Source organism: Colossoma macropomum, unplaced genomic scaffold (assembly GCF_904425465.1).
Source record: "Colossoma macropomum unplaced genomic scaffold, Colossoma_macropomum, whole genome shotgun sequence".
NCBI lineage: Eukaryota > Metazoa > Chordata > Actinopteri > Characiformes > Serrasalmidae > Colossoma > Colossoma macropomum.
Window position 1 is genome coordinate 30,739,259 of NW_023494788.1, and position 12,323 is coordinate 30,751,581.

At 39.0% G+C, this 12,323-nt stretch overlaps 1 protein-coding gene across 1 annotated transcript in view; it reads right to left on the reverse strand.

Annotated features, from left to right (window-relative positions):
• Positions 1 to 12,323, reverse strand: part of hspa9 (heat shock protein 9) — a 30,190-nt gene that overhangs the window by 1,663 nt on the left and 16,204 nt on the right. The window contains exons 11-14 of the mRNA XM_036569161.1: positions 10,576 to 10,803; positions 10,213 to 10,317; positions 9,876 to 9,993; positions 9,555 to 9,649 (exon numbers count right to left, since the gene is read on the reverse strand). Coding sequence (XP_036425054.1) covers positions 9,555 to 9,649; positions 9,876 to 9,993; positions 10,213 to 10,317; positions 10,576 to 10,803 — 546 coding nt within the window. The remainder of the gene's footprint in view (positions 1 to 9,554; positions 9,650 to 9,875; positions 9,994 to 10,212; positions 10,318 to 10,575; positions 10,804 to 12,323) is intronic.

Consider the following 12,323-nt stretch of genomic DNA (forward strand, 5'->3'; position numbering starts at 1 on the left):
TGTAGGTTTATGCCCCGCTGTCTCCTGGAATGTGGACTACTTGGCCACAGTTGTGAGGCTCCCGAAGTGTGTAAGAAGTGTCAGAGACAGTGGGGAGCAGCACCACAGCACATCAAGTAAGTGTCATAGCTCTGTTCCTCTTCAATGTCTACATACATCAAACTTCCAGTATTAAAAAAGTTTAAATTCTCAGAAAACTACTCCATTGTAGAATGTATTCAAGAGGTAGATAATTCTGAGTACAGCGGAGTACAATTTTAACTAGTTAAAATTGTTTCCTCCGCAAAATCTTCTACTTAGATGTATGTTAGATCCGATTCCTACATGTTTACTTAAAGAAATTTTGCCAGAAATAACCAAGCCTATTCTGTCAATAATAAACTCTGCTCTTAGCCTTGGCTGTATCCCAAAAACTCTTAAACTAGCAGTAATTAGACTTCTGATTAAGAAAACTAACCTTGATCCCTGCGAACTATCAAATCTATCTCGAATCTCCCCTTTATATCAAAGATCTTGGATAAAGTTGTGGCACAACAATTAGGTTCCTATTTGCATAGGAATCATATACGTGAAAAATTTCAGCCTGGTTTTAGGCCACATCATAGTACAGAGACCGCAGTAGTGAAAATTGTAAATGATCTTTTATTATTCTCTGACCAAGGAAATGTGTCTTTGCTAGTCCTCCTTCATCTTAGTGCGGCATTTGGCATGATAGACGACTCTATGATACTAGATAGACTAGAAAACCTTGTAGGGGTAACAGGAATAGCTCTTTCCTGATTCAGATCTTACTTCACTGATCGCTATCAGTTTTTTTTTAACGTAAACAGTGAATCATCTGTCCTTGCTAAAGTATGGTGTTCCACAAGGCTCTGTTTTAGGGCCTATATTGATCACATTATATATGTCACCACTGGGCACCATTATCAGTAAATACGGCATCAATTTCCACTGCTCCGCTGATGACACACAGTATATATAATTCAGATCATAAAATTCAACTCAGCAAGATCGAGGACTGTATGAAAGACATTAAAGACTGGATGTCGAGTAACTTTCTCCTACTTAACTCAGATAAAACAGAGGTTCTGCTTCTTGGTCCAAAAGCTGCTAGAAACAAACTGTCTAATTTAACACAAACTTAATAGTTTCTCAGTTGTTGCCTCAGGTTTCATTTGTAAAAAATCAGGATAGATCCTGATCTGACCTTCGACGCACATATAACGAATATTACTAGAATAGCCTTCCTGCATCTCCACAATATTGCTATATTAAGAAATGCATTGTTTCTACAGAATGCACAAAAGCTAGTTCATGCATTTATTACCTCAAAGCTAGATTACTGTAATGCCCTGCTGTCTGGATGTTCCAGCAAAAGCCTTAACAAGCTTCAGTTAGCCAGAACGCTGCAGCTGCAGTCCTCAAAAGAACCAGAAAGTTTGACCATATCAGCCCAGTTTTACCAAACCTACACTGGTTGCCAGTTAAATTTCACACTGATTACAAAATTCTTTTCTGACATATAAAGCTCTAAACGGACTCGGCCCTCAGTACCTGAGTGAACTTCTCTCACACTATGAACCATCGCGCCTACTTGGATCACAAGGTGCTGGCTTACTATTAGTACCTAGAATTAAGAAAGTTGTATCAGGGGCAAGAGCCTTCTCATACCAAGCCCCCTAACTTTGGAATAATCTGCCAGTCAGTGTTCGGGACTCAGACACAGCCTTAGTCTTTAAGTCTAGGCTAAAAACTTACTTGTTTAGTCAAGCCTTTGGTAATTAGTTTTCCCCGTTAGATAAAAGGTGCAGATCTGGGGGTTCATGGACATAGAGTATTATGGTAAACTGGGAGTGTTGGTGCCGTCATCCCGCTGCTCTCACGCGTTCACTCAGGTTTGCTGACGGTGGAGCGGAGGGGCGCTGACATCTCAGGGAGCCCTTATGTCCCTTTTACCTTTCTGGTTACTCCCTTTCAGTTAGGTTGTAATAACTAGACCTGCCGGACTCTGTGCTGCACTCTGTTAATACTGTAATCTGTGATCAGTCACTCTTTACAGAACTAACTCTGTGTTTTCCTTTTCTTTGTCGAGTTGAACACGTCCCCATCCTGTGCGGTCTGATGCTGTTGCTTCTTCTGCCTTGATTGGGTGCCTACTGCTCGCCAGCCTTCTGGACCAGTTTGACCACCATTGAGCTTCATGCTGTACAATGCTGTGCATACCTCAACCTCATGAACTGACCCTCCTGATGATGCTGCTGCTGCTGCATAAACTAAAACTAATCGAATTGATCACTGCTCCACTCCGTTTTGTATTATAATATTTTATACTAATGCTGTTTGCTATCCGGTGTCAACCAGCGGAGAATGGGTTCCCCTTTTGAGTCTTGGTTCCTCTCAAGGTTTCTTCCTCTTGCTCTTAGGGACTTTTTCCTCGCCACTGGCGACGCTCATGGGGGCTCAGACCTGGACTTTTCTGTAAAGCTGCTTTGTGACAACACCTGCTGTAAAGCACTATATAAATAAACTGACTTTACAGTAGTTCCTGAGCCTTCACAGCAGGGCGAACGGGTGGCGTCTTGGCGGCATAGTCACAAAGCTAAAGCTAATACTAAAGCTTCCCCCCACAAACACCACTCCTCCAACAGGCTTGCCCCACTCAGACACTCTCTGAGACGCCTGTTGAAGTTATAGTTGAGGCTATTTTACAGCACAAGAAAACAGCTTCTCTTTTAGGGGTGCCAGTAGCAGTTAGCTGTATATCAGGAGCCAGGGCACCAGACATTAGAGGAAACCTGAAGCTGCTAGCTGTTGGTATTCTAAGATAGTCATTTATGTAGCTACTATTGTTGTTCGGCAGTCAAAAATAAATAATACTAATAAGAGGTCTGCAAATTGGCTTAGACGATTACTGATGCCATAATAATGGTTTGGCCCTATCCCAGTTTCGACATGGCACCAAAATCTACGGCAGATTATGGTCGCTAATTTGCTGGTTGTCCAAGTGGCGCTCAGAAAACAACATGGACTTTGTAGATAGTCTACTTTTGAGGTCTTTTGAGTCTGGATGATATCCACCCCCCGTCCCAACTTGTAGCACAGCATGTAATTTCTCAGAGAGTCATCAGTGTAGGACAGTCAGACGCTAACAAATCAGGGCCAAGGCCAGACAGACACACACAAACAGGTTAAACCGACCATCTGCTTGCTGTCTTGAGATGCCACACAGGTTACACTGAATTGAGACTGCGTCTGTTCCCCAAATAAAACAAAATTTCACAAAATATTGAAAAGCTTGTTCTACTAATCCAATGAATATCAAATCAGTTAAACCAATTTGCAATGACAGCACTTCTGTCAGAGATCTTTCTATCCACCTTGACAAACCACAGGATTCACCAAGTAAGCCATTTGTATCCATCTCAGACTGTTGGTTTCACTAAAAATCTAATGGAGCCTACTCATTATTGCAATCGCACTTTAATTTGACCTTTGGTGTAAACAGACCATTTAGACACTCTTCCCCAGAGCACAGCAGTCTCAGATAATTACCTAATCTCATATGAAATTTGCTTTATTTGCAATATATGATCTTCACCACGCTATTATGTTAAGTGGACTATAACATCCTCCACAGCTAGTAGTTTTATCAAAAACCTCAAAGATCCATTAGCTTCTATCAGATGTCTGTCTAAACTAGGGGTGTGCAATCTCCCTCTGCCGATAAGACTGGACACCCCTGGTCTAAACCTACCAAATTAGCTATTACGACCAAGTGCTTAGAGGATACTTTTCGCTCTACTCAAGATAATGTGGCTCCATTAAAAAAGTAAGAGAATAAGGCAGAAAAAGCTTTCCCTAACAGAACGATGATCCTGATGAGACTTTCAGACAGCTAGAGCATAAATGGCACCTGACTAAACTAGACGTATTCTAGTTTGCCTTGAAGGACAGCCTTAATAGACTACAGAAGGGCATGTACTTCAGCACGCTCAACTTCTGTCCTCTCAGATTGAAAATTATAAGAATAATCCCAGATTATTATTTTGTATTACCTTACTTGAAACAAACAGAGCTGGTTAAAATGATTTCCTCTTCAAAAACTTCTACTTGTATATTAGCTCTAATTCCTACAAGTTTACTCAAAGAAATTCTGAAATTCTAATCTTGATCCCTGTGAAGTGTCAAATTGTATACCTCATATTATATATCTCATATCTTCCATTTATATTAAAGATTCTGGAAACAGCTGTGGCACAACAATTAAGTTCATATCTGAATAGAAATCACATACATAAAAATTATAGTCTGGTTTTAGGCCTCATCATAGTATAGAGACAGCACTAGAGAAAACTGTAAATAATCTCTTATTATCCTCTGACCAAGTAATGTTTCTTTGCTGGTTCCGCTTGATCTTCGAGCAGCACATGAGCAGCGTATATGATAGACCACTATCTTACTATCTATATATAAAACACACTTGTGGGAGTAACAGGAATAGCTCTTTCCTGGTTCAGATAATTACCTGACTGATCAGATTTCCACTGCTACACTGATGACAAAAAATTGGATATATTGACCATACCACCATACCATACAACTTCCTCTTACTCAACTCAGACAAAACAAAGGTTCTTCTTCTTGGTCCAAAAGCTGCTAGAAACAAACTGGCTAATAATAATTTAATAATTTCTCGGTTGCATCAGGTACATCTGTAAAAAAATCTTGGTGACACAACTGATCCTGATCTGTCCTTCGATGCACATATAACCAATATTTCTAAATAGCTTTCCCCCAAAATTGACGAATTAAGAAATCGGTATGTACTTAAGAAGTAATCACTCTGTCCAATCGGAATGCTACACTAGGAAAAATTTTAACATCTAATGAAATTCAAGATAGTGAACGATAACTTATGCATTCACAGGGGTCTTTATCTTTCTTAAGAATGAAAGTAATCAGTGCTTGTGACAGAGTAGGGGGCAGTTCACCCGTCTCGAAAACCTCTGTATACATGTCAAGCAAGAGTGAGGCAAGTTCTGATGCACAGGTTTTAAAAACACTCTAGTAAATCCGTCTGGTCCTGGAGCCTTACCAGAAGACACAGCCCTGATAACCTCAATAATCCCTTCTACTGTTATGGGCAAACCCAGACAGTTTTTCTCTGCTGTGTCAGTTTGGGCAGTGGAGACACAAGTTGACTGATAAAGATCAACATAGAAATTTTTAAAAACATTACTGATATCTGTTGTTGCAGTTAAAATGGTGCCTCCAGGAGACCTAATGGTGGGAATAATGCATGATAATTCTTTATGTATCTAACAAGCAGCCTTCCTGCCTTATCCCCTGACTCAAAATATGTCTGCTTTGTCATGAACAGAAAGAATTCTATTGGGATAATAAACTATTATAAACTAAAACTGTGATAATGAACCATTATATTGATATTTTTAAATAAGTTAATAATAATAAATTAGCTCCCTCAAGCCATTGTGTGAAACCTGACATTTCAAGTCTGTTTCCACCTTTTTAATTTTATTTTCCAAGTCTAAAATGTTTTGCACTTATGTCTTTAATATGTGAGGCATACTGAAAAATATTTCCTTTAGAACTGCTTTAACTGCTTCCCAAACTACACCTGCAGAAGATGCTGAAGCCAGATTAATTCCCAGAGTTAATTTGTGTTCTTAAAGCCTCTCAAAATTCTGAGTCCTGAAGAAGCAGTGAGTTAAATCTCCACCTGTATGAGACCTGGCAATCTGAGGTATTAACTCCAAAATTACCTAAGCACGATCGGAACTAAAATATTTAGAACAGGACTGTTCAATCTTATCCGCAGAGGGCCGGTGTTTTAATGGAGCCACATTATCTTGAGTAGAACAAAAAGTATCCTCTAAGCACTTGGTCATAATAGCTAATTCGGTAGATTTAGACCAGGGGTGTCCAGTCTTACACTTTTTTTTTTTTATCACCGGTGCATTTTTTTCTTAATTTTTAAATCAGTGGTGTCCAGTCTTATCCGCAAAGTGCCGATGTGGCCGCAGATTTTCACTCCAACAAAGCTGGTTGTCATCTGATGAAATGTTTGAAGACTAAGACCAACTGATTAAACAAGTACAATCAGGTGCACTTAAAAAATAAATAAATAAATAAAAAAAGAAGAGTCACGCCCAGCTGGATTCATGATTTGCCAAACATCAGTTGTCACTAGAGTTTTGCACATCCTCTGGACAGTTAATAGGGCTTTAGGGGATCTCTATGCCATTTTGCTGCTACAGTCCAAGATTGGATCCATTACCAGATTGCAGTCTCCCCCAAGGATAATATTGTGCATCCCCGTTGCATGCATCTTACATAATCAGAATAATAATCACAATTCTTCCCCCCTCAACATTTAAATTGTAACTGCTTATTTATTAGTGTTATGACTCTCCTGCTCTTACTAGATCCTACACTGTGGAACACATGTCCAACCCAACCTTAATGTAGTCTTGCTGATTCTTCTGATACTTGTACCAAGTATAAAAACATAACTGCAAACCAGGCCAAGGCCAGAAAAAAAAAATATAAGATACTTCAACAACGACCCAAAGAACCCTAGCATAAAAGAAAAAAAGGAATACAGTAGAGCCTGAACTCTAACATTATGCTCACGTTTCCCTTTGAAAAGTCTCCTACCATTAACCTAAAGAGGCTGTGACTCTCCTCTTGAGACAGGCAGTGCATCTCAGCAACACCGGTGCTAAAAATTAGCCCGGTCTGGTATCCATGTCTTATAATTCCCAGGACAAATACAACTTAGAGGAACTAAAATTAAAAGCAAATTCAACAGAACCAACAACAGTACACTCACAATGACACCGACTCCAGAAATTCCATCCATTTCTCAACTTCGGTAATTCTTGTAATCACGGACTACGGCTTGGCCTCTACTAAAGCCATAGTATGCGTATTTCTCCGAGGCCACCCTGGTCATCCGAGATTTTCTTTAGAGCTGCGCAGATGATGCAGACAATATCCCTTTTCATATAAAGTCCCCCAGCTTTGGAATAACTTTCCAGTCAATATTCAGGACTCATCTTCAGTTGATCGCAATCATTTTCTACATTGGATTTCACAACTATATTAAGTGGTGCAACTGTGAAAGCGTTGGCCCTATCATTAGGAGATTGCAAGTTCGATCCCCAGTGATGCTGCAGTCATCTGTAGCCAGGAGTCCAAGAGAGGACAACTGGACTTGCTCTCTCTGGGTGGACAGAATGGCCCTCTCTCTTCCCTCTTCACTCAGCATGATCTTAACTAGCGGAGGCCTCTCTTAACAAAATTGGTGGCTGGCATTCTCCTCCAAGCGCATTTAGCTGGTCCAATGACGTTGCATTAGCAGCAGGTCAGCAGTGGCTGGCTTCACGTGACTTGGAGGAAGCTTGTGCTTGCCTTCACACTCCTAGTGCTGGTGGTATTGTGTGACCAGAAGGTTCCTAACTAGAGGGTGGAAATGAATATGACTAAACTGGGGAGAAAAGTGAAGAAGAGGCTGCAAAATGTGAAAATTGGGTGTATTGGGTTGACACAAATTAACATAAATAAAAAAAGCAGTAACAGACATTATGGGACTTATGAAAAACAAAAAAACTAGCTCTAAAATGTTTAAAGGGCAGCGCTGAGCAATGTTCGTTAACTGTGTAAATAATTCTAATGTTCTTAGCATGCACGTTAGCAGAATGAGGGTTGTGATTTTTATTTGGCTTATACTTTTATCTCAAGAAAAAAAATGTAAGCTTTGCTTGAATTTACACAATTCTGAGTAGCTGGGACATCTGTGTAGGCCAATGCCCCACCATTTGTGCATATCTCCTCACGTTGTTTATTAGCATCAAACATTTATGAACTACAGAAACTGGGACTACATCCACCTGGAACAGCATTAAAGAGAAATTTAATTTTCATCTCTAGTACAAATATGATCCAGATATCATTGTGCATACTCAACTGACATATGAAGCTCTTAATGGCCTTGCCTCTCAGTAAATGAACACATCTAGTATGAACCATCATGCCTTTCTTAAATCACAGGGCGCTAGCTGCCTATTAAACCTAGAACTATGAAAGGTACAGAAGAATGAAGAGCTTGTTGCTGCAAAGCTCCCTAGCTTTGGAATAATTTTCCCAGTCAGTGTCTCAATTTTTAGATCTAGGCTAAACACCTACTTGCTTCGCCATTGCTTTCGGACAGGTTATCGAATGGCGTTCTCTGGGTTCCCAACCTTTTGCAATTCTCGGCCAACACAAACGACCACAAAAGTTTCCGTGACCCACAAGAGGATTTACCTAGTATGTCTGAATTGAACTGCATATGCCGTTGAATCAGATCTGTGATGCTTGTCTGAACAAAGCATAACTTATTTTATAACCCCAATTCAAGTTGGGGCACTGTGTAACGTAAATAAATGTAAATAAAAACAGAATGCAATGATTTGCAAATCTGAGATCCATATTTTATTTACAACAGAACATAGAACACATCAGATATTGGAAGTGAGACATTTTACCATTTAATGAAAAACATTAACTCATTTAGAACTTGATGGCAGCAACGCATCCCAAAAAAGTTGGGACAGGGCCATGTCTACCATTGTGTAGCATCCCCTCTTCTGTAGACGTCTGGAAAGTGAGGAGACCAATAGCTTTAGTTTTGGGAGAGGAATGTTCTCCCATTCTTGTCTGATGTAGGATTTTAGCTACTCAACAGTCCTGGGTCGTCTTTGCCAGATTTTTAATTTCATGATGCGGCAAATTTTTCTATTGGTGAAACGTCTAGACTGCATGCAGGCCAGTTCAGCACCCAGACTCTTCTTCTGCAAAGCCATGTTGTTGTGATGGATGCAGTATTTGGTTTAGCATTGTCATACTGTTCAGCACTGATTGTCCCTTTCCACATGTGTAAGCTGCCCACGCCACAGACACTGATGCAACCTCATACCATCAGAGATGCAGGCTTTTGAACTGTGCGCTATAACAAGCTGGATGGTCCCTCTCCTCTTGAGTCTGCAGGACTTAGCGTCTGTGGCTTCCAAAAAGAAATTCAAATTTTGACATTTTTCTGAAATTCTTCCACAATTTTTAGATACAGTTTTTCGCAGATTAGTGAACTTATGCCCATCTTCGCTTCTGAGAGACTCTGCCTCTCTAAAATGCTCTTTTTATACCCAGTCATAAGTTAGTCGCAAATTGTTCCTCCAGCTGTTTATTAGGACCACTTACTTTTCAGCCATTAGCTGCCCCTGTGCCAACCTTAAGATGCGTTGCTGCCATCAAGTTCTAAATGAGTTAAATGTTTTTCCTGAAATGGTAAAATGTCTCACTTTCAACATCTAATGTATGTTCTACATTCTAATGTGAATAAGATATGGGTCTATGAATTTTGCAAATCATTGCATTGTTTTATTTATTTTTTTTGTGTTTTATATACTTTTTACACAGCATCCCAACTTTTTGTAATTGGGGTTGTAAAAACAAAACTAAAAAGTAAAACCAATAAGAAAAGCTTGAATAACCTTTCTTCTTCTGTCCTCTTCTGCATACTTTTCTGCATTCTTGATCATGTTCTCAATATCATCCTTATTGAGGCCACCAGAGGACTGGATGACAACTGCATACAGATTGAGAAACAAATGAGAATAGTCTACTTGAGCTCTTGAAACAAACTAACAAAAAATGTCTGGGGCAAACTTGAACTTGAACCCTTATGAAAATGAATTGAAAAACTTCTATATGTTGTCAGTATATTCCAATAAATAAATACATCGTTTGTTTTTCAAATACACTAACATATTTTCAACGTATTTGTTGTTGTATGGGAGAATTTGACCTCTTACTCTGCTGTTCACGTCCAGTGCCTTTGTCTTTAGCAGAAACATGCACAATTCCATTGGCATCAATATCAAAGGTGACTTCAATCTGTGGGACACCACGAGGAGCTGGAGGGATGCCAACCTATCAACAGCCATAGATTTCACAAATTAGTGATAATTACCTAATTAAAACTTACTTTTCTAAAAAAATACCACCAAATCAAAATATAAAAAACTAAAGTTATATATTACAAAAATCTTTTTTAAAAATCGGCTTACAAAAAGATTTTAAAAAGATCATAAATAACACTACATTTTTTTTGTAATGATGCAAACAATCTACCTACAAATTCAAGCTTACCAGAGTGAACTGTCCAAGGAGCTTGTTATCTGCTGCCATCTCACGCTCACCCTGACAAACTTTAATTTCAACTTGTGTTTGACCATCAGCAGCTGTAGAAAACACCTACAAAGTAAAACGGAAAGACAGTCATGCATGCTTTTGGACCATTCAGATAAAGTTGGATATTACTTGTACAAAGCTGAATATGGTAATGATGGAATATAATCAATTCTGGGTCCTGCTTAAATAGAACTTGATCAAATACTCAAGCATTAAATGACAACTTCTGCATTTTTTGCCCGCATTACATGCACTTCACAGGTCAAACACCAATCCACAAATTCCTTTTATTATCAGTTTGTGAAAGATATCTTGACCCACCTGGCTTTTCTTGGTGGGAATAGTTGTATTCCGGTTGATCAGTTTGGTAAAGACACCTCCTAGAGTTTCAATGCCCAGAGAAAGTGGAGTGACATCCAGCAAGAGCACATCTGTCACATCCCCAGCTAGTACTCCTCCTTGGATTGCTGCACCAATAGCTACAGCTTCATCTGGATTTACAGACTTGCTAGGAGAACGGCCAAACAAGTCCTGGACTGTCTGCTGAACCTAAAAAGTGGACATGGAAAAATATTTTAAAAATATTTTTTTACTTCTGCTGATAGATTTTCCAACTATCGTTTGAAGTAAAACATAAGGTTAATCTAAGGAAAAGGAACCTTGATGTGCAAGATAAAGGTTAGGTCACTCTGGGTTTGTCATTACAACTACGAGCTCTGCAAATTACAGACTCAGCTTTGACCTTACGGTTTGTTTTTTCTAGCTGTAACTGTAGCTAAGCTTCCATCCAAACTAGCTTTTTACAAAAAGTTTGGCGATTTAGGCTACACAAATGGAATTTATTGGTAATATTTTAAAGAAAGTCAAAAAAAAAAATTATCTGTTGAAATCTGAAAATGTCACAAAATCCTACACTGGATTTTTTTTTCAGAAAAAAATAACATTTATGCATAAATTTAGTGTCATTACAGATTCCCCTCATGCACTTCTCACAAGAAACACAAACATGGCAGAGAGGTAAACTAGACTGAAGAGGAGATGAGAGCACTTTTAAAAGGAATGCTGCCAATTTTCAGCATTTACAGAGATGTCCAGAAATGATGACCATAAATGAAAAGCATTGTAAGATATCTATAGATGGCAGAGAAACTGGATCTATCTTGCAACAGTTATGCTAGGAAGAAAAATAAAATAAATAAATAAATAAATGGTACTTCCATATCAGTAGGTTATGGGAATGTCAGGTAGGCCACAAGTTATGGCATATATGAAATCAGAGATGAAAATATGTCAAAACAGATTTTGACAGCCTTTCAGATTGTTTACGGAAACAAACAAAACTGTGGTTCTGGGCCAAAGAAGAAGAGGACCATTCATTTCACTTAGACTATTTCCAAATATCAGACAGAAACACAAATCCACACAACACATCAGGGTGATAATCCCACCAAGCTTTATCATTACATCTCAACTGCTCCATCTGAAGAATGTATGTTGTCTCAGATATCCATTCTATAAAACAAAGGGCCAAAAGGACTTCCAGACAGGAAGAATAATATTCTTAGCTGCAACCACACTGAACCTGCTGTTGAGTTTTCCCAAACTCAGCTACAGACTCTGAATAACCACAAATTCCTATAACAGGATCAGGGGGCAAATGTGTGTCAAGTAAATCAGAATAGAATGCAAATATATTGGACCATAAACTAAGCAAAGCTGGATAAAACCAGAATAGATGAGTCAAAGTAAAACTACCAATACATGCCACAAAGTAGAGATACCCGTCCATAGATGTTATAGTCTCATTTTATAATAAAGTCTGTACAGGACCTTGAATTATATCAACCTGTACTGTGAATTACTGGAGCAGTATGAAATCATGGACAGACTCACGGACTATCCTTTGAAACTAGGTCACACGGGGAACCAAATTTCCAAAGCATAAGACCACTAGTGTTTGCAGCCCAACAGTAACATTTAAACACTGGCAGCCAAACCTTCAGTTACATAGGGTTTTTGTAAATAAACCTTAGAAATATGTGCTGTTCTCTAAGCCCATGCCAATGAGC